Here is a 23,937-nt window from a genome sequence, read left to right on the forward strand (position 1 = left end):
TGCCAGTCCCGTAACTAACCCCCACACTTGATGCTGCAAGTGCAGGGCACATCATGCAGCCTGCACCCGACATCTGCAACCCAGCTGAGATTTTGCATCCTTTTGTCAGCACCATCGTGTAAGCGGTACTATCAGCACCAGCGTGAGTCCTGTTCAGCACCACGGACAGCCAGGACAACTCTGGATCCAGACGCAACGGACCAGGTAGAACTGAAGTGACTTTCTTAGTCTAGTTCTAGGACACGCACAACCTTAACCTTGTAAGGTTTCCTTGCAGCTCGACCTCCAAGTGATCATTTGTCATCAGTGGCTTCCTGCCATTGACTTCAACGTGAGTCCTGTTCAGCACCATGGACAGCCAGGACAACTCTGCACCCGGACGTCATGGACCAGGTAAAACTGAACTGATTGTTATGATCTGTTATGATCTGGTCCTAGGGACTGCACAATCTTAACCCTGTGTGGGTTCCATACAACTCGCTTTCTAAGTACTGTTTTGCAACCAGAGATATTTCTCCATAGACTTCAGTTCAACATTTATATGCCAACTCTGCTGTGATTTAATTTGCTTCCAAAATCTACAACTCCGATTATATCGATTCACTTCTAAATTAAGATACAAATAAGATCCATTTTTATAAATTGGTGTCTGATTTCTTTTGAGTATTATCAATTACTTATCATCAATGTCGGTGATCTGAAATGCTTTACACATGTTTCTCTAAGTAAAGCTTGACTTCCCTTTGCCATACTACCAGGGCTGAGCTAAGGATTTACTAGTGTGAAAGCAAGGACCATCACTGGGATATTGTGAGAGTATTACATGGTGAGGACTAACCCCCACACCAAATAATACTCCACTTTCCTACAACTACAGTATGTTCCAAATAGAAAACATGACTGATCAACAGCAAACATCATCACCCAACCATCGTTCAAAAGGATTAAACATGGAGAGAGATCAAGAGAACTGACTGACCCAGTGCTGAAGGCAGACCACTTCATTTCGGTTTAGGAAAGGCGTAAAATCTAAGTGGTTTGGACCCAATTACCTCATCTCATTACAAATCCGACTGGATCATCCAGTCACAATAAGATTTCAACCCTTCCCACTAGCTCAAGATTCTGAGACTTTGCCCACCTGTAGTCATTATTACATATCGATCTATCTGTTATCCTGCTTTTTTCAACCTATAATTACCAATAAAACCCCACCAAAATGGAAATAGCCTTTATCAGGGTAAACATATAAACACTGATAAACACCTGCAGAGCCAAAAACTAAAATCCCATTCAAAGAAAGATAAGCGAGAATGAGACATTTGTATTTCTCCCTGAAGAGGCCAATGCAATGTTTGTTATACAGGGTAGCAAGCAGCAAGAAAGACTAAGGCTCATATTTATAGGACAATGACAGAACGCAGCGCCGCTCTCTGTCATTTTCACAGCACAGGGATGCACCGTATTTAATTGAATATGGCGCACCCCTGTGTTGTCCCCTGTGCTGGCGCTATATTTAGCTCCCAGCCCCAACGCTGGCATCCTTGCACAATCTTGCAAGGATGTCTGCGTTGAGGGTTGTGATTGTTTATGTGTGGGAAGGTGTACCTTCCTGCACATAGAAAATCATGTCTGGCATTTTTCCCTTTCTTTGCGTGCTGTGGAATGCAGCACAATTAGAAATAGCAAAAAACGAGGAGTATTCCTCCTTGTTGCGCCTTGCTAACGCCATCCCTGGGGTGGCGCTAGATTTTGGCGCTGCCTCAGGTTTACCAAAACTCATAAATCTATGGCAGCGTCAAAATGCAATGGGTGTTGCTGTAGTACGCCCACAGCAACACCCATTGCACTCCCCTTCCGTGCAAAGGGCTGCGTGTGAAAGTATGGTAGTTACAATGTGGCGTTGAGCCACAAAAAGTGGCCTAATGCCACCTTGTAAATATGGCGCAGGGCATAGCGCCACCATAGCGTCCTGAAAAGAATAGTCCAAGATTATTCTGCTTGAGTTCTGTTGTTTAAGGCTGTCACTAAAATAGAGTTTCTTCTTTCTTTTGTGTCCTCTAGTTTTGTATGCTCGGATTAAAAGGTGCAGGTTTTAGGCCTGATCTAATTTTTTTTACACTATAGAGAAGTTTATCATATGTGACAGAGGGTAATGAGATGTGAGCGTGAGAGAGTGCAAAACATAAATTTCCATGCCTAAAACAGTCTATCACACGACCCCTGCAAACACTACTAGTATGAAGATACTACACACCCTGCATTACTTGTCCTATAAATTAAATATGTGCTTTATAACAATCACTGCGAAAAAAACATGTTTTGTAAACACTGGACAAACACAGTCTTTCCTATTTTTTTGAGTTAGGCAGCTAAATGAACACAGATAAGCACCAATTTGATTTGATTTCAAATGGTTTGGAAAACACTGTAAACACAACTAAAATCCACACAAAAATAAACATTGAAAACAGGACTAGCAATCTCTATTAGATATATTAAAAAGAAGAGTAAAGGTAGTGATGCACATCAAAAAATGGTACGGACTCCTGCACTGTAGTGTTGTAAGTGATGATGATCTGAATCTGGGGGTCTGTTTTTAGTTGGATTTGTGTGTGTGTGGTAAGTACATCTGTCTGAGAGGTGTGACAAAGATTTATTAAAGGCGGCCTAACATAGTACAAATTAGCACAAATATCGAACTGTTTTAAATTACTTTCTCTAGTCATCTTTTACTACAAATCACTTCAATTAATTATATTATTTGAAGGTGTTCTGCTGTACTGGTAATGGGAATATTTTATTTTCTCTGCCTAAGGCATCTCGTTTACTACAACTTCTGATAATCTGGAACTACAATTGTTGTCAACAGAGGTTTATTTAGTAATAAAAATGTTGAGATGAAATACAAATCGAGAGAAGCAACACAGCTGTTAGCAATCATTGTTTTTCACCAATTCGCTTACATTTATTAAGCTGTTAGATTAAAAAGATGGTCAAATCTTGGGTGGGAACATTTTTCTACTGTATGTATATACAATAGGCACTAATTCAGTAGTACTGGTCTCCATTTTTCTGGAGTCTCGATGCTTTTCCTAGCTTTCAACTTCTTCATGTACAGTACTAATTGGCAATATAGAATCAACGTATTTATAATTCTAAGGACTGACTTGTGTTTTCTCAGTTTACTCTCTGTTGTGTCTTTTATTAAAAAAACACAAATGCATTGATGTTAGTCGCCCTGTATTCTAATGTCCTTCAAGATAATTTTGCAGAGAGATCTTACTTATGTTCCGTACAACAGGATTGTCTATCTTCTTAGATCCACAATCATTCTTTCAGGATAACTGCTACAAAATTGATTTTTTTTTAGAAAGGATCCCATGCATTCTCTGGTGTGTCCCAAGGTGCCACTTCTGACTGAAGCGTTTCCCACAATCAGTACAATGGTAAGGCCGTTCTCCAGAATGTGATCTCCGGTGTCTAATCAGATCTCCACTCTGAATGAATCTTTTCCCACATATAGCGCATTGAAATGGTCTCTCTCCTGTATGTGTTCTTTGATGCCTAGCAACACTCGTCTTTGCACTGAAGCTTTTCCTGCAGATTGCACATGAATATCGTGTCTTCCTTTGCGTTATCTCATTTTGGCATACAAGAGGATTTACATTCCTAATAGTGCTCTCATGCTCAACATAGTTGTCAGGTAGTTCTACGTGGTCACTATCAGGAGGTAAAAATGAATGTGGTGGATTATTGGAACTACTTTCAATTTCTTGTAGTTTCTCATCGTTTCCTGGCCATGGCTGACTTCTGCAATTGGAATCCTTCCCAGGGTCCATCACCCTCATTTTGATTTTTCCTAAACGAGCTCTGTATGGTGTTTTTCTTTTAGTGCTTTTTTCATTGCCTTCGTCTTTCCATTGTTTAATCATGCTTTCATTATCTGTTGAATTAAGGAGAAAAAAACAAGGTTTGTACATGAACTATTTGCTCATTGCATTATGAGATATTATAAAGTCCAACATAAAATATGGCCCTTTTTTTACTCAAGACAGTTTTTAACTGCAAGTTGGCTATAGAAGAGCAAAATGAAAACCCACACATTAAATGTGCTGCTATGCAAAGATATTGATAATTCATTGTTTCATAGTTCTTTAATACTGAAAGTTTCTTCTGATGTATTGTCAACAGCCTCTTGAAGGAGGCTGAATTCGGACGATCATGCAACAGTAAGCTGTTAATGGCTTTTGGATAGCAAAGTTGGTCTCAGACGATCATGCAACAGTAAGCTGTTAATGGCTTTTGGATAGCAAAGTCTGACGAAGGTCTCTCTTGTACAGTCATTCTTTTGAAGTTGGATATCGCAAGTGCTTGTTAATGAAGCACATGCATGTTAAAACGCAAACAAGAAAAAAACTAACTGTGTTGTAACCGCAAATATGTAACAAAATGTTACTTCACTGTTTTGGGACTCCTGCTCCTATGTCCCACCGCTCCTTCTAGAATTCTTGTAGAGACTACTGACTAGGTAACAAGGAAACACAGGAGCACCCATAGCCTACCTCATAGCACCTCCACAGGGCTATGTATAACCACAAACAATTACACACATTTGAAATAAGCATGGTTTTACACCAAAGTGATAGCACAGATCTTCAGCTGTCCCTCACTCGGTTGTAGGCACTTTGAAATTATACATGACACATTTTAACACTTAAAATATTTATTTTTCACTTTGACCATTGACATAAAGTAGCTGAAAGGAAGTCAGATCTGCTATCAACAACTTACATTCTCTCCAGACGTCTTGTATGGACTTAACTTCAATAAAATATTCTGGTGAATCTCTGTGAAAGTCTACCTTGTATCCAAGCTGGGACCCCAGGCAGCAATTAGATTACTTAAACTGGGCTAATAGTTGAAGACTAGTAGGCTTGTGGAAAAGTAATTTTATGTGAACATATGAAAGGTGACCCAAGTAGTCCACAATTTTCACAGTTATCTGTTGGTTGGGTGCAATATTACTGCATCAGAGACATAATAGTTCTGCATTCTTGCAACATCTGCAGGAACTCCTTCTTAAGAAGGCACAAAAACATGTACAAATGTTATTTCCACTGAATCTAGCCTGACCATCTTCGTACTCACACCAAATACATCACCAGAACCCTTCTAGGGAAATGAAGGCAACACCGGTTAACTTTCCACTCATCCTAAGCTTGTTGGCAGACCCTTCTGGTAGCATCTTTTTTGGCCAGAAAAATACAATACATGGATTCAGGAGGCCAGCAACTGTGAAAGTCTATTGCTGAGCATTAATATAAACTGAATTTTACATTACCACAGTCATAAATGGGCGGTGATTTAAGGACTTTATGGTCTTGAGTATTTTGCCTATGTGAACATATTACTTTCCTAGTTCTCCATGCTCATCACTAACGTAAAGAAACCCATCTACCCCAACAGAAAATGGCCCACACTCTTCTGAAGAAAGTGTAATGTCCTGCAATAAAGCAGTTTTGATCACCACATTTTACGTCTGACTTCAGTCTTCCAGTATTTTCATAACCTGAGCAATTGGTGCTGTTAGCCATCTCCTCTACTATGGCAGCTCTTCCTTAACCCCTTGGATGCGGGCGTCAGCCACTGGCCGACGCCCGCACTACCTCCCTGGTGCGGGTCACGACCAGTGGGCGACACCAGGGAGGAGGTTAATAAATCCTCGGGGGCGTCGCACCCGAGGCTTTTTTTTTTTTTGTTCCCTGGGAGACACGGAAGCTCTTCCGTGTCTCCCCCCACCTGCCCCTTTGTGACGTCAGCGCGCCGCGAGGCGGGCTGACGTCACTTTGTGGATTTCCCCATCAGAGCAGGAAGCGGCCTTACGGCCTCTTCCTGCTCCAATGGTGAAAACGGCCACAAACGGCCTTCTCCACGTTCGGGAAGGCCTCGTAAGAAAGGGGAGACTCTCCCCTTTCTTACGAGGCCTTCCTGAAAGTGTTTCCTGGCCCCAGATTGCAGCACAGCTGCGATCGGGGGCCAGGAAACACCACTAGACACCAGGGATTTCACTTGGGGGGGTCGGCCCCCTCGGAAAACGGGCCGCCCCCCCCCCCCCCGGGGCATATTTTTTTTTAAGGGGCTACATTATTTTTTTTTTTTTTTAAAGAAAAATAAATGGACAGGGGTTCGTCCGTGGGCAGGGCGACCCCCTGTGGGGGCAATATTTTTTTTAGTTGTTGTAGGGTTTCCCTGGGGGCCATTTAAAAATATAGATCTATATATATATATAGATCTATATATATATATATATATAGATCTATATATATAGATATATCTATGTAGATATATCTATCTACATGGATATATCTATAGATAGATCTATAGATATATATCTATCTATAGATCTATCTATAGATATATCCATGTAGATAGATATATATATATAGAGAGAGAGATCTATATATATATATATATATCACTTTTGTCAATACGTGTGTGGTTTCCCTGGGGGCTGTGATCGTCCCCCAGGAAAACCAGACCCACATATAAAAGTTATATATATATATATATATATATAGATTTGCCACCAGTTGTCTTGCAGTTGCAGCTTGCGTCTTCAAAGCAATGCACATACTTTAACTGACGCTTTTCAACTGTAGCTTTTAGGCAGCAATAAAAAGTCAAGTAAGTATTGTGATAATATTTCTGCTACAAAAGGGTCAGACTTGTCTAGTGGCAGTTTTAGTGCCATAAAGAAGCGCAGAAGGTTTATATGCCTACTGCAAAGAGCAAATCTGTATTTTATGTAAATAGATGAGTACATTAGTAAAGTCAGCCATTACCAGCGCTATAATACAAATGAAATGTATGTGCGGGGTTGAGGGCGGCTATGGAGAGATGAAGGGCACTTTTGCTGGGTGGTAATGAGGGAATCCAAGGAGGAGGGAGTGGGAGCACCAATAATGATTGTTGGACTGGGTGCAGGAGGTGCTAAAGACTGTTACAAATGGTATGTGACAAGGTGTTTTTTGAGTGTCTTGAAAGAACGTGCTGATTGAGGGAAGAAGCACAGGTAAGGTGGCCTCTACTGTTGCACGTATCTCACACACACCATCGATTTTGTGACTGTCTACGTAGGCTAGTGTTTTAGAGCAACAGTTTAGCCAATAGCAGAGATGGTATCTTGATGGATGACTGCTGCCGTCACTCGGGTTATAGAGGACAGCTCTGACATAGGATCAGAGACTGAAACATCAGATACTGAGACAGCATCTGAGGGATAGGACAATGGCGCAGACTCTGGGAGTGATTTTTCAGTCGGAGGAGTCCCATTCGATAACTCCTCTTCCAGTAAATTATGAGGGAGGTGATGAGGACAGTCCTGCTGTCCCTTCGCAAGCAGTCTGTGCAACGGGGTAATAGTGGGTTAGCCCAACCCAGAGAGCAGGTGAATGCGGCGGCAAGCAGAGAGAGAGAGTGCTCTCTTGGGAGCTCCCCAATTTAGTTCAGCCCCAAATTCCACCGCCCAAATCGTATTGTGGAGACATCAAAATAATCTATCGCAAAACAAACTGGTTTTGCAAGGCAGGCACCTGTGTTTTTGGACCTGGGTTCGGCGGCCATATAGAGAAACACACTAAACCCAAACATTTCTGGAACCTAGACATTCGGGGGAGTCCACAGAGGTGTGACTTGTGTGGATTCCCCAAAGTTTTCTTACCCAGAATACCCTGCAAAACTGAAATGTTGAATAAAAACTCTTATTTTTCTCGCATTTCTGTCACAAAACTACAGAAATATGCTGGGATCCACAAAATTCCTACCACCCAGTGATACCTCACCTGTCCTGATAAAAACACTACCCCACTTGAGTGCCTACACCTAGTGCCTGCGTCAGTAATGTATCACCCCAGGGTCAACAGCTGCCTCATGTAAGGGACCAACATTGATCGTTGTGTGATCTATTCCTGTCGCGGGCACCAGGCCTACCGACACAAGTGAGGTACCATTTTTATCGGGAGAATTGGGGGAACGCTGGGTGGAAGGAAATTTGTGGCTCCTCTCAGATTCCAGAACTTTCTGTCACCAAAATGTGAGGAAAATGTGTTTTTTTTAGCCAAATTTTGAGGTTTGCAAAGGATTCTGGGTAACAGAACCTGGTCAGAGCCCCACAAATCACCCCATCTTGGATTCCCCTATGTCTCTAGTTTTAAAAAACGCACAGGTTTGGTAGGTTTCCCTAGGTGCCGGCTGAGCTAGAGGCCAAAATCTCCTGGTAGGCACTTTGCAAAAAACACCTCTGTTTTCTGTGAAAAAATTTGATGTGGCCACGTTGTGTTTTGGGCCATTTCCATTTGTGGGCGCTAGGCCTACCCACGCAAGTGAGGTACCTTTTTTATCGGGAGACTTGGGGGAACGCTGGGTGGAAGTAAATTTGTGGCTCCTCTCAGATTCCAGAACTTTCTGTCACCGAAATGTGAGGAAAATGTGTTTTTTTAGCCAAATTTTGAGGTTTGCAAAGGATTCTGGGTAACAGAACCTGGTCAGAGCCCCACAAGTCACCCCATCTTGGATTCCCCTAGGTCTCTAGTTTTAAAAAATGCGCTGGTTTGCTAGGTCTTCCCAGGTGCCGGCTGAGCTAGAGGCCAAAAACCACAGGTAGGCACTTTGTAAAAAACACCTCTGTTTTCTGTGAAAAAATTTGATGTGTCCACGTTGTGTTTTGGGCCATTTCCATTCATGGGTGCTAGGCCTACCCACGCAAGTGAGGTACCATTTTTATCGGGAGACTTGGGGGAACGCTAGGTGGAAGGAAATTTGTGACTCCTGTCAGATTCCAGAACTTCTGTCACCGAAAGTGAGGAAAAGTGTTTTTTTGGCCAAATTTTGAGGTTTGCAAAGGAATCTGGTTAACAGAACCTGGTCAGAGCCCCACAAGTCACCCCATCTTGGATTCCCCTAGGTCTCTAGTTTTCAAAAATGCACAGGTTTGGTAGGTTTCCCTAGGTGCCGGCTGAGCTAGAGGCCATAATCTACAGGTAGGCACTCTGCAAAAAACACCTCTGTTTTCTGTCAAAAAATGGGATGTGTCCACGTTGTGTTTTGGGACATTTCCTGTTGCGGGCGCTAGGCCTACCCACACAAGTGAGGTATCAATTTTATCGGGAGACTTGGGGGAACGCTGGGTGGAAGGACATTTGTGGCTCTTCTCAGATTCCAGAACATTCTGTCACCGAAATGTGAGGAAAATGTGTTTTTTTAGCCTAATATTGAGGTTTGCAAATGATTCTGGGTAACAGAACCTGGTCAGAGCAGCACAAGTCACCTCATCTTGGATTCCCCTAGGTGTCTAGTTTTCAAAAATGCCAAGGTTTGCTAGGTTTCCCTAGGTGCCGGCTGAGCTAGAGGCCAAAATCTACAGCTAGGCACTTTGCAAAAAACACGTCAGATTTCAATGTAAAAATGTGATGTGTCAATGCTGCGTTTCCTGTCGCGAGCATTAGGCCTACCCACGCAAGTGAGGTACCATTTTTATCGGGATACTTGGGGGAACACAGAATAGCAAAACAACTGTTATTGCCCCTTGTCTTTCTCTACATTTTTTCCTTCCGAATGTAAGACTGTGTAAAAAAAGACGTCTATCTGAGAAATTGCCTGTAATTCACATGCCAGTATGGGCACCCCAGAATTCAAAGATGTGCAAATAACCACTGCTTCTCAACACCTTATCTTATGCCCATTTTGGAAATACAAAGGTTTGCTTGATACCAATTTTTCACTCTTTATATTTCAGCAAATGAATTGCTGTATACCCGGTATAGAATGAAAATCCATTGCAAGGTGCAGCTCATTTATTGGCTCTGGGTACCTAGGGATCTTGATGAACCTACAAGCCCTATATATCCTCGCAACCGGAAGAGTCCAGCACACGTTAACGGTATATTGCTTTAAAAAATCTGACATTGCAGGAAAAAGTTACAGAGTAAAACGCGGAGAAAAATTGCTGTTTTTTTCAGCTCACTTTCAATATTTTTTTATTTCAGCTGTTATTTTCTGTAGGAAAACCTTGTAGTATCTACACAAATGACCCCTTGCTGAATTCAGAATGTTGTCTACTTTTCAGAAATGTTTAGTTTTCCGGGATCCAGCATTGGTTTCACACCCATTCCTGTCACTAACTGGAAGGAGGCTGAAAGCACCAAAAATAGTAAAAATGGGGTATGTCCCAGTAAAATGCCAAAATTGTGTTGAAAAATGTGGTTTTCTGATTCAAGTCTGCCTGTTCCTGAAAGGTGGTAAGATGGTGATTTTAGCACCAGAATCCCTTTGTTGATGCCATTTTCAGGAAAAACCACAAGCCTTCTTCGGCAGCCCTTTTTTCCCATTTTTTTGAAAAAAAACTAAACTTTCACTGTATTTTGGCTAATTTCTTGGTCTCCTCCAGGGAAAACCACAAACTCTGGGTACCATTAGAATCCCTAGGATGTTGGAAAAAAAGGACGCAAATTTGGCGTGGATAGCTTATGTGGACAAAGAGTTATGAAGGGGGGAGGGGGGGAAGGCCCAGCAGCTAAGAGGTTAATTGAGAAGCTCATTACATGTTGACATAGCAACTCAGTTCAATGTTACATTTATTTAACAGGAGTTGATATTTTGCAGCCAGCACTCTGTCTTAGTCTTCCCTGTAAGCCCAAAGGCTTTCCCTTACAAAATGGTATTGGAATGACACACTTAGGCCTCTAATGCTCCAAGCTCAACATATTAGCATCACAATGTTCAGCAACGTCATTACAATGCCAACTCTCCTAAGTGAAGGAGTGCCTAACATTTTCTCTAGTGATAGTCTTATTGAGCCAATGGCTGCTCAGAGGCATATCTTAGGGTCTGTGATCCAGGAGTTGATCATTGTTGTGCTGGCATTTGTCTCTGAGCCAAGTCAATTAGAGGCCCTCTACAAACTCATTTCATAGATATTCTACAGTACTAGAGAGACAACACAAGGTACACTCTTAAGGATACGAACCACTTTATACACGGAGAGTTTTCGGCTTACAAAACCTTTCATAATGTAGGGGTCATCAACTTAAAGCAATAAATGGACGTTTTCACAGTCAAATCTGATGGTTCTTTTCAACTCCATTAGGAGGCAAGAAGGAAAGTTGAAGAGGAGGACTAAGCAAACATTCATTTCTTTGTTTTACAACTATTTTTATTGTTTTTTGCTGATAAACCAACATATGTACTATTCAAAACATCTGTAAAATGCACAATAGTTGGGTGTATATTGGCATTGTATCAAAAATTCCAATCATTCTGTTTGAAGGCATAGTGCAGGAGAGAGACATCTACCCCATATCTTTAAAGCACAGCATTACCTGGGCCCAGGTCTCCCACACACCTCCCCTCCGACCGCATTATTAGCTCCAACAGGGGCACCTTTTATCCCATATTTTCTCCCACTTCTGCATTCATCCATTTCTTGATCAACACTTAATTATCCAACTTATGCTGCCTTATATTGCTTTTGAGAATAAATGAATGTGCACATTTTGACTTGAATTTATTTTCTTTTTTTATTTTATATTCTTTTACATTTGTTCTAAATAAAATAAATTCCCGTTTTATGCCAAGATATCGAGCACCATAGAACCATCTACATGCTCTATTACATGCTTACAGCGAGTGTTTTTTTGACATTCAGCCATTGAACATGAGAATCACAATCCTGAGCGAAATTATGATCAGATTCTGCTGTCTCTGCCATCTGCTTTCTTTTTTCTAAGCACTTTCAGCTCTCCATGCTGAGTAATGTGCTTCTCTATGAAACAACTTGTGAAACTGCCACGTCTGTTTAAATAGGGCTGCTCAGCAACACCTTCATGAATTGAAAACCTATAAAAGAGATTCCTTCTTATCTCTTAAATAAATTGATTATTGGGCATCAAGAAGTGAGTGATGTGTGCCAGCATTACCACGGATATCACTAATTTATGCTCCGGTATCTGAACTGAGACACATACCTCCTTAGAAATGTGACTCTCCAAGTGATGCAACACACAATTATAGCTCTATAAAATGAAATATACATTTTTAATTTTAATTTATTCCTTTACTGTGTCCGATGTGAAGAGGAAAGAAATCAGGGTGTAGGAGAGGGTGGAGCAGGGAATTATGAGTATGGGAAATATCAAGACTAAGAATGGAAAGTAAGTGTAAGGGAAGCCTTTCTTCCAAAGAAGTAAATAGTGTTTGATGCCCATCACTGAAGGGGAACTCTAAATAAGTGAGGACTGCGATAAGGAACACTGGTGAGGAGGTAATGAAAGCCCTTATTTTACTCAGTGTGAGACTAAAATTACGAGTGTTAGCAGAGTGTAGAGGAATTAAGGATGATATGGGGCATGTGTTTCGCCCTGAAAGGCAGCCGTAGTTTGACAGATTGAACAAGTTAAAAAAAATAGAAGAAAGTCAGTGCAATAGTTTTTCTAGATAATTGGTTCTTAACCTGTAGACCTAGGACTCCAGGGGTCCAGGAGATCTACTCTGGGGCCTGAAAATGTTTTTCAAATTTAAATATTATTAAAATTAATTAATTAAAATTGATAAGGTACATCATACACATAAAGAAGCAAATCAAACATTTATATTTAAGCACTATTTCCCCATCTGGTTTTGAAATAAGCAAAATATTACAACATTTGGACATTCGTTTGGTGTATCCTTATTTCTATACTTTTGTGTATTGTTTTGACGTTCAAATCATAGAAATTCATGTGGCCTGGGGTCCCCGACTTCTAGTAATGGCTCCGTGGAAGCCTCCCTGGATTTCATTGTTAATTCAGTGGGGGCCACTGAATTCTAGTAATGACTCAGTGGGGGTCCACAGAAGTCAAAAGGTTAGGAACCACTGTTGTTGATGTTTGTAATAGCTTGTGCATTTTAAGATGATTTTTCATTTCACATGGGGAAATTCAGTACATTGAATTTCTTACGACGTACATACAACTTGGTTATTACTAGTTTCGCATTTTAGAAGCTTTGAGAATCTCTGCTTTTGAACTTGGTGTTTTGTTCTTTCTAGTGTTGACATTGATGTGAAATGTTTTTCAATTAAACGTTTAGCTACATTTTTGCAATAAGACATTCTTTAACTTTATTTTCTAGCACCGATCCTGTTAGAGGTTCAGACTTGCGTTCTACATTATGAAGCTGCATGGAGGCCACTTGGAGAGGCAGATGGATTTCTAATGCAGGGATCATAAAATCTGAGGGAGCCCTAGAACGGTGAGGGTTGTCTAAATGAACCATAAGTTCCCTGGTAGGATAGCGTCACAAAGGTGAATTCCATATTTCGAGCATTTTCCGAATTCTCCTATGGGGTATATTTGCAGTGAGACACATTTAACCGTTCCAGCACGAAAAAGGAATTAAGGGGTTTGCCACTCTTTAAGCTGTCGTCAAGTATGACTGCTCTGGGACCACGTGCAGTGTACTTTACCTCCCACACGTTCTTAGCCCTCAATGATGGCCAAGGAAGGGGTGGGTTGTACCAATCCTTCTGACTGGCTAATCAGAGCTAATACGAGTCACCTACACGCAGGCTCCAACAGTGAATGGTAGAACACAGAACGATCAGAATGGCTGAAAACACCTATCCCCCCCAGATTTATATTTTTTGACTCAAACCTGATTAAGCGCAGGTTTTCATTAAAAAGTATGCCGCTGGCTAGCGCCATTCCTGGACGCCAGCTGGGCGTCATATTTAAGGAATGATGCTATCTGGCAGTAAGGCCCCATTAGCGTCAAAATAAATTACGCTAACCAGGTGGGGGAGGTGTAGGGGAAACAGGAGGTTGTGCGTTAAGGAATCGCTCTAGTGAGGCTTAGTAAAGACAGGAGTCATGCTCCCGAGACCAATGGCCATGCCCAGGGGACTTATGTCCCCTGGGCATGGCCAATGGGCACATTGCCATGTAGGAGGGGCTCAAGTTAGTCCCTCCTACGGCACTTCAAATAAAGAAAATGTATACTTACCTCTACTTACCTAGGATGGGGTCCCCATCTTCCGCTGTCCCTCTGGTGGGGGTGGGGTGGGGTGGGGGTGTCCCTGTGGCCTGGGGAGGGCACCTGTGGACTCATTCTATGGAATTCAACCATGGAAATGAGCCCACAGGCCCCCTAACGCCTGCCCTGACCCAGGCGTTAAATAATTGTGCTAAGCAGGCTTACCGCCCTTATTTAGGCCCGCCTACCTCCAGTGTGCTATTTCTGCACGGGAGGATAAATAAGGCCTAGGGCCTTAGAGTCATTTTTTGCCTGGGAACGCCTACTTTGCATCTCATTGACACAGTAAAAAAATGACGCTAACTCCATAACTTTGGTACCAGATGGGTCTAACGCCAAAGTATAAATATTGAGTTAGGTTTAAGCCGGATTTGTGCAAACAAAATGACACAAATCTGCCGCAAATATAGTATAAATATGCCCCCTAGTATGGCATAAGTTCCACAAACCCTCCAAGACCACAATGAGTTCCTGGAAGTTGCAGGCTGTCACAAGCATGAAAAGCAAGATGGCAGACAACTGTGGAGTATCCGGATCAATCACACTAGGTTCTGTGCCTGCGGAGTTGCACTTAAAAAACACAGACATACCAGAATCCAAACCCACAATCTGAAGACACGGAAAGTAGGACTTCACCTACCTTTAGTAGCAGGTACTTCTGAAAGTTAAACTGTGTTCAGTGGAATCACACTAAAGTTGATCTGTCTATATCTGGCTGAGATACCATTGACTCTGGAATAAAACCAATACTAACAACCTCTACTTTTGTGTCAAATCTCTGGTAGATTGGAGCTACTGCCTGCAAAAAATTAAGAAGCCTAGAACAGATTCACAGGCCTCAGAATGCAGTATTATGAGGTCAAAATTAGAGGAAGAAGTGAAATGTAAAACCAGTAAAAGATGCAAATGAAAAAACACGTGGGTAACCAACCAGATGATTTGATGCTTCTAACAATGTTCTGTGAGGGCAGTAACTCTTGAAGATTCTAGTTTTGGGGAAGCCTTCATTAACATTGTCCACCAGCACAATGCAACATTACTTTTCGGAACCAAAGACTGCAGTAAGATAAGGCACTTGATGCACCCTTCGACCCTAAATGCTCACTTTTTCCAAAGTTTTTGTACTGAATGTATGTGTGTATTTTTTTTTTGTTCTATACAGCGCGAACCTGGCCCACAGATCGCATTTCAAAGGCACCAGAGTAGGTAAATTTGTTAAAGGAACAGAGAGATTAAGGGTCTGACTACGACCTTGGCAGATGGGATACTCCGTCACAAACATTACAGATATCCCGCCCGCCATATTACGAGTTCCATTAGATCGTAAGGAACTTGTAAAATGGTGGGCGGGAATCCATCACATTAGTGACGGAGTATCCCATCTGCCAAAGTCGTAATCAGGCCATAGTTCCCGAATTCCAAAGCTGGTCAGCTCTGGTTGTAAGGCCACAACTCTACCGATTAAGGATGGCAAAAAGCAATTACAATGTTTGTTAATATCACACCGTTCAAGTCAACTATCTGATTATTCATACTTTTTTGTTTTATCTGTATCCCAAACTAGTCACACAGCCTAATTCTATGACTCAAGTTCAATCATTTCTGGTATTTGATGATCCTTTTACCTGTCTGCATAAAACCTGAAGGCGTAAAAAGGAATGAAAACCAGGCCCACTATAATAATCCTCTTACGTTTTCCCTTGTTTTGAAATTGTTTTTTGTCAATCATCTGTTCCCAAGAATTCATGCTCTTTCAACCTAACAGGTATCTGTTTTTGCCACTTTGATATTGATTTATGCCCACTCTTCAAGACTAAGCCACATTTTTATTTCATGTTTTTTTTTTTTATAACTACTTCCCTTAGGAGATATCCACCTTTATGTGCAACACAGTTGTACTTTAACCACACAGAGGATATGAAATGTTTTACATTTGCCTCTCTCCTTTTTAGAACTAAGGCTAAAAGTGTAGAGTTAAGATTATAAATATGTTCCTTTGGTTCATAGTTATGAAGTGTGAAAATAGGTACTGAAAACCACATGTTAAAAGGGCATGGTGCTCTACAGACCAAGAAACCCAGACAAAATTACTGAGATTTCCCTGTGAATTTTGTCACTGCTGAGAATAAATGATTGTGTCTTGAAGATATACACAGATGTTAGTAATTACATTAAATGTATATCACTGAGTCTATAGGCATATGCATGGAATACTACAGCAGTAATCAGCAAGTAAATACTCATTTCTCACCTAAGGGCGTACTGATGATTTTAATTCTCCTTCCATTCTGATAATCCAATGAATATCTCTCCTCCTCATCCTTTATGTGGAAAGAAGTAGCTGAGGGATCAATAAAATGTGTTTTTAAAAAAGACATTCAAGTATAATCTTGAAACATGCAGAAACATACACTTTTGTTCAGCCTTGTGTACTCCTAATGGAGACATGGATCCTGAAATGAACAAAAAGTCTTGTCAGGGGATGAAAGCATTGCTATGTGGATTTCTGTCTTGCAAATAACATCAACATTAGGGAAAAAGCAGCTTTTTTATATAGGAATATTAGTAAATGTTAGCTAAATATTGTGGTAGCAAATAAACGTGTTGAATCTAGTGCGATAGCCTGTTCTGGGTTACTGAACTAAACAGTCTTTGTGTTCAGCAAAATACCTGTATATGTGAGATGGTTGAATGACGGAATATCAACCACCAAAATATTATCTTTATATATATATATATATATATATATATATATATATATATATATATATATATATATATATATATATTTATGTATAGTTTATTTGTTAATTAAACCATAAACAACAATGGCAACAAATATAGCATCATTAATCACACGATTTGCATTACACCATATTTAATTGATCCATGCAATATTAAAAAATATAAATAAGAACTTCCAATCACCCATTTAGCCCCTCCCAGTGTTAAAAAATAAAAATAAAACAATAATAAAAAAATAGGTAGAAAAAGAGGCATACTAAAAACACAAGGTGCTAAAAGGGTCAAGACTGAGGACGGCAATAACCCAACTATGGCAAACTTCTAGCAACCAGCCTCGTCCAAGATGACAAATTAACATGTCTTATCTTTTAAGCAGCAAAACGTCATACAAAAATTGAGAAAAATCTAAATGGGCCATTATAGAGGACAGCATTAACCCAGCAAAAAAAGGCAAACTTCCAGCAACCCGTCCCTTTCCGGATGATAAACCGGCATCCCACATGTTGAAAGGAAAGGGCAATGCAAAGGTGCATGTGCAGTTATATAAAATCCATAAAAAAACAGTCAAGGGAGTTAACATATATAACATTTTTGTAAGGCTGAAACAGAACCCAAATAATGAGATTTGCTTTTCTTTTGCACCTATTATGAACTGCTGATATACTTTATTAAAGGAATGTGTGAAGTTCAAGGAATTTTGTTGTATTCTTGTAACTTGCACATGGCAGCGAAACCTTTAGAGATTGTCAGGGTTGCTCTTTGAAAATTCTATAGGGCGACTGAACCAAAAAGGATGTTGTAAGGCAACAGCCATTTTTTGAGGTTATGGGCTGAGTGCACATTTATATGTGAGGTATATAATTACAATTATGTGAACTAAATGTAATCTGGCATACAACTCTGGACAAACAATTAATATTTGTGTTTTTGTAGTGACCATTTATGATTGAAGACAGTAAACCAGACCAGTGAGGTCCTCAACCAGTCCGAAAGGGAGGTATACTAAGTTACAGAGAGACTAAAAGCTGGAGATTCTTTGCTATTCCCAACCCCTTGTCCCTTGGCAGATTGACCTCAGATATTACGTGTTCAGTACTAGTGTTGGTGTTGTTCCCTGGAATACTGGGATACAAGTCTTTGATTCTACTGAATCTGAACACTCTAGGTGAGTGAAATCCTGACAAACTATGTGCATCATAGATTCCTCAACAAGCTTGCATAGCTGGCATGCTTTGTTCACAGGATTGTCAACTTCCAACCACTTTAGGGTATGATCCAGGGTTGGAACTGACCCTAGTGGCAGAGCCATACATTTTGTTTTGATTTGTACAGAATAACAGGCCCCCATACACGGTTTCTCCAGCATGTCTGTGTAAGGATTTAGTGCCAACCATCCATGGGCCTGTTTTTCAAGTTCCCTTTTGTCCTCCAACTGACTTAGCTTCTGAATACATTTGCTCACTGTTTTTTCAAACCCATCTTGCCTTGCTGACAACAGCCATAGCTCCCCAAGGTTTTCAATGGATTTCTCTAAGAATTTCATGTTGCTGACCTAAATATCGACTTTACTGGTATATAATATAAAGTATCACAAAATGGACTACAAATATATCCTGGAGCAAAATATGGACATTACATAGGTAAGTATGAATTTAAATGTGATTAATTTTTAGAAAGTTACATTAATTAAAATAATACTTTTTTCTGAAATGTATAATAATAATAAGTAAATCATAAATAAACACCTGGAAACAATGTAATTCATACAAAATGAACATGAAATTTTAATGAAGCATTAACAAATAATATAACTGTAATATTAAATTAGGAATTGAAATGTATTTATTATGTGAATATGTTAATTTATTTAACATATTAATATTTAATATAAATAAATACATTTGTAAAGTGTTAAGGAAAATACATTTTTAAATGTGTACGAAATGATTCATAAAATATTAAAACATACAAAAATCATTAAAAAACAAAACACAAATAGGAATGAAAAAAATATTTTTTTTAAATATATATAATTTTTAATAAAATATCCTTAAAATACTTTACATAAAATACAGACTTGAACAAAAACTAACTAATAAAAACAAATACCCAACACCAGTGTAAAACACTATTAGAATAAAACACAATTCAAATACACTATTTTAAATACAAGCATTAGTTAAAATACATACAGTGTAGGGGGGAGTCAAATTTACCATTCCAAATCCATTCTAACTGACATTAGGGAAATATTCTTAACCCTGTTTAACAAACATTGAGAAAGGTACATATACTGGGCTGAGGTCAGATTTACTGTTCTAACTCCAGTTCAATAAACACTGGGGAAAGCACATACAATGGGGTGAGAGGGTTAGGCAAACACTGGGGACAGTGCATTTCTTTGGAGGGGGCAGATTTACTATTCTAATACTAGTCCAACAAACCTTGAGTGCAATTATTTTGGGATGAGGGTGGAGGGATGAGTAACAAATGTAATACGATAACTGCAATCTAACAAACACTGGGAAAGAATATGTATTTCGGGAGAGAGGGAGATGGGGCTACGTGTACTATTCTAATTGCAGTCCAGCAAACACTGTGTAAAGTCTGTAAGTTTGAGGGAGTTAGATTTATTAATATAACACCAGTCTAACTAACATTGAAGAAAATACATGTATTTTGGATGGTCACATTCCATTCATTACACCCATATAAACAAAAGATACAAATATTTCCAAATAATCATACAAATATAATTTTTAAAAAAAGTTAAATTATTTTTAAATGAAACTAAACATTATTTGAAAAATTAAATGAAAAAAATGAAAAAGCATGAAAGTGTTTTAAAAGGAATGGGAAAAGTAACATGGGGAAAGCAATATGGGGGCTGGAGGGGAATGCAAAACAGGTGGGGAAAGCAATACAGGATGCAAGGGGCTTTTTTAAACCAGTCAGTTGGGAATAACACAGGGGCATGAAGGTGGAGCAACATGCGGGCAAGTTACAGAAGCACCACAGGAACACTGGTGGGGGGATCAACCGGGTGAACGAGAGCAAAGTGAGACGGCTGGGAGAAAGCACACAAGCAAGAAGGCAATGTTGGTGGCATATGGAAATGTACCTAGGGAAGAGAAAGGAACACAAAGGGTGGCAAAGGTGAGGGAAAAGAAGCACATGAGGGAGGCAGCAGGGAAACACATGCCGTCCCAAGGTTGCTTAAAAAGAAAGAAAAGAAATTACAGACTGAAAAAGCAAGGAATGGAAAGGTATGGTCATGGATTAAACACAAAAAGAGGAAGGAAAGCCCAACACAAGCTAATGAATAAAAAGCAACAAACTGAGTGACAATGAAGCCAACTAATAGTAATCAATGGTTGTGTTCTAAGTCCACTATGAGAATATGTCTCACAACCGATAGTGCACGCACTGTCTTAGGTAAGCCCTAAAAACAGTGGATAAGCTACTGACAAACAGAATATGGTGCATGAGCATTCAGCCCACTCCCGTAAACAAGTTAAGGGTGTCCACCTCTAAACATGTAGGTCCCAAGACATAAACACCACTCTCATCCTCTAACTCAAGAAATGTACTATAAAAAGGTTATTTAGTGCACCAATAATTGTGATATTTAATGTTAAGGGTTCAAATAGTTTACACAAGTAGCACAGAGCTTACCGGTCAAGAGCCCTCAACCCAATCAGACGCAATACTTTGCACTAACCAAGAACAGTATTAATAAGCTTTTAGTTCTCATATTAGTAACATTGGTGCAATCATGATAGGATTTAATAGGAGCAAGATGTACACCAATAACCAAATGTGACAATGACACAAATTAAATTTTAAAAATTAGGATATACGTTAACGCCGTCTCTCCTTAAATGGGCCATGTAACCCCAAAAAATAAAAGTAAGTAATTCAGACGAGGGAACTGTTTCTGATGTCCTTGCCAATCTCACAGGTACAGATCTGAAATGCTTGCGTTGGCTCTCGGTGACATCCTTATGGCATTCTGAAACACATGGCTTCAGCATAGCAGGTGTCCTCAGACTAAAACACTCAAGTACAGCAAAGCAGGATATATATGTATATATATCCATATCCTATAGTGGGGTGTACATATTCAGACTACTGTAGGCACTGACTGCCTCTCATATTATGCTATTGGCTTTGTGGTCTGTCATCCCACCTTCTATAGAGTGCTTACACTGCAATGTTCGAGGGACTATTTTGCCATCACAAAAGTACTCAGTGTCATCCTACATTAAATTAATTTAGTTGTAGAAGTATTGTGTACAGAAAGCAATATTTTTTGTTTTGTTGTACAGTTCTGTTTTTAAACATTTAAAATGCAAGCCAGACCTATTGGGTTTGCCAATACTTTTCTATTTATTATTTACTACTGTACCACTTGGGAAGAGTGCTGTTAGGGTATGGGAGCTGATTGGCAAAGCAAGACTGTTGAAAAGTTGACCGTAAAAAAGCCTTACGTTATTTAAACTAGTTATGTTTTAAGAGCAGATTATAGATTACTGATTGTTATGTTTCAGGTCGTGGGTAGACTGTGAGACCATGAGAAAACATCATAGCCCATCTTATTGTTAGTGATGGGAGAGCCTACTCAAGGTTTGAAACATATGTATGCTCAAGTGGCTTATTAGAAGAGTCTTGTTGCCTCAAGCATGCAACATAAACATCATGATTCATGACTGGCTAATGATCAATTACACACAAAGGGAATGTTGTAAAAGTGCTACATGTAGTATCTAAGGGTTAACAGTGTGAGTACAATAGAAAACATACTGGAAGTATTAAAACAGTCCTTCAATATTTTTCCAAATGTTTTTATTGCATTTTTTATTGAACACTTTGGTCAGTATTTTCTCATGATAATGATATCACATTTGGTGTGCACATTATATGATGGCCCATATTAGCCCCCCCATATCATGGATGGTCCACATTCACAGCAGGTGAAGGTGCTATAGGGGTCACTTTCATTGGCAGCAATAAAACTTTCATCTTTTCATTTAGAATCAGAAATGAATATCAGAACAATAACTCTTGCTCAGCCCAATACTAAGCTGCTCTACATTACAGCAAGGTTTGCACGTGTGGTGCTCCCAGGCAGCAGTTGCTTTAAAGTCCCGGATTCACAAAGTCGAGTTTCAAGACAAACTGCAACCGATTCAGCTTGGAGCAGTCTCCTCAAATCACATCAAGACAGGTAATATTGCTCTTCGTTTATGTGTCAGGTCCCGATAGTCCTTTAATCACTATTACACTATATTGCAATGTCACATGACTGTGGCTCAGGTCTGACATGAGGAAGCCGGTATCTGAAAGCGGGTCTCATATGCACAGCACCTCTTTGGCCCTCTCATTAAAGCTTGGGCATGACTAAGTTCACCACTGAGGGACTGAAACACCTCTTTGCCCCTGATGCACAACACCCCATTGCCACCTGCAAAGCATCACTGTAAACCTAATCTAATTTCTACCAACAATGCACAACAATGGATTGCTTCCCTATCTGACCTGCTTTGAGGCATTGACATGGGCTGAAAATCTATACAAAACTACACACTTGGTTGAGCAGTCTGTTCAGGAAACAAATGCTTGCCTCAGTGAACTTTTGTGGACACATTCCAAGGTTTTTTAAGTCTAAGACAGAAAGGCACGCCCCTCAATGCAAGTCAACAGTGCTAGAACATTCTGTGTGAGACAGCATCACTAGGTTAGGGATCAGCCTCAGGAATTAACATCAATGGCAATTTATGCTTCACACAATAAGATGGGAGACTTAACACACCTCTCATTGAAAATTTTGCACTGAATTTACAAAGGCCCAATTGTTTCAGCAGTGCATGAATGCTGCTATAGGTGAGTGATAAGCAATAAGGTGGGCTATAGTTCCTTTACTTCTACAGGCATCTCAAAGCGCTGTCAAATAATATTATGCTATGTGGAGCACACCATTCCTTCAGCAGGACTGTGACTGCCACACAACATGGATTACATGGTGGATTTTACTCAAATTAAACCAGTCAAGCAAAACCTTTACAAGCAACTCTTAGAACTAAATACAATCAGAGATTCCGAAGTGAAAATACAATCCTGAAAAAACAGGCCATCTCACATGTACTTCGAATTTCTGTTTTGCATATTGATATTTCTTTCCTAATAAATCAGTACAGCCTGGCTGCCGATGTCAAGTGAGCCTGGTTTCTTTTCTAAATACAATTTGCAAAAACTGTGATGATCACTCACTGAAAGCAGCCCTTTCTATCAGAGAACTTGCATCCTCTACTGCAAAAATGTACTCTTGAAACCTACTGAACAGAAAGGAAACCATGTAGCTCGTAAAGTAATAAACACTATGACTGGCAATAACCATCTCTAGCCTCAAAAATAGTTTGACTGCAGTACCCTGAATCTACTTTAAATGGGGACATGTAATGTCTTACTGAAATGTCACTCAAATGGCTCCCTTCTCGCTCCTCTCACAAATAATCCTCACTTTCTACACATGGAATAAATGAGAAATGCAGAGAGGGGCGAGAGGCAGGGCTTCCGACTTTGGTACTGAGGAACCATTTTTGAGGCCAAGGGTCAGCTCAACATCCTGTCATTCTGACTAGAAACATTTATCTTCCCATGCTTAAAAAATAAAAATGACCTTGTATAATTTAACTAGTGCTCAATCAAAAGCATTCCAATGCACCAAAAAAAAAGCATTAGAAAAAAAAGCAATAGAGAGACAGGTCGGGGGCACAGAAGCACTGTGGAATGGAGCACAACATGGGACAGCAGCATGGAAGGGCAGGATGGGAGAAGCTTACAAAGGAGAAAGCTCAATAAAACATGTACACTCTTGGAGTGCTGCAGGCAAAAAGGAAAAAAAAAAAAGAGTTCCTGAAAAGCAAGCAGTTGTGGAAATATAGAACCTGAGATGACAATGGTCCAGAGATTTCTTCCTGTGTAAATGCCCTTTAAGGGTTGGAAATGGCTGGTGGTGGGGGCTCAAACTGAGGGTATGGTCCAAAAACCCCCTTATGTTGAAAAGTCCAAGATAATTGAGAGTGAGAACCCACTTGTAATTTTGTTAAATAATATCCAAATTGG

General features: G+C 40.0%; 1 protein-coding gene across 3 annotated transcripts in view; it reads right to left on the minus strand.

The window, feature by feature from the left end:
* Window positions 1-2,859: 2,859 nt before the first annotated feature.
* Window positions 2,860-23,937, minus strand: part of LOC138296312 (zinc finger protein 75A-like) — a 78,855-nt gene continuing 57,777 nt past the window's right edge. For all 3 annotated transcript variants that reach the window (XM_069235338.1, XM_069235339.1, XM_069235340.1), the window contains 2 exons: window positions 16,319-16,408; window positions 2,860-3,946 (listed from right to left, as the gene is read on the minus strand). In XM_069235338.1, the coding sequence (XP_069091439.1) occupies window positions 3,351-3,946; window positions 16,319-16,408 (686 nt within the window). In that variant the 3' untranslated portion in view covers window positions 2,860-3,350. The remainder of the gene's footprint in view (window positions 3,947-16,318; window positions 16,409-23,937) is intronic.

The sequence above is a fragment of the Pleurodeles waltl genome, chromosome 5 (genome assembly GCF_031143425.1).
Source record: "Pleurodeles waltl isolate 20211129_DDA chromosome 5, aPleWal1.hap1.20221129, whole genome shotgun sequence".
In the NCBI taxonomy this organism is placed as follows: Eukaryota; Metazoa; Chordata; class Amphibia; order Caudata; family Salamandridae; genus Pleurodeles; species Pleurodeles waltl.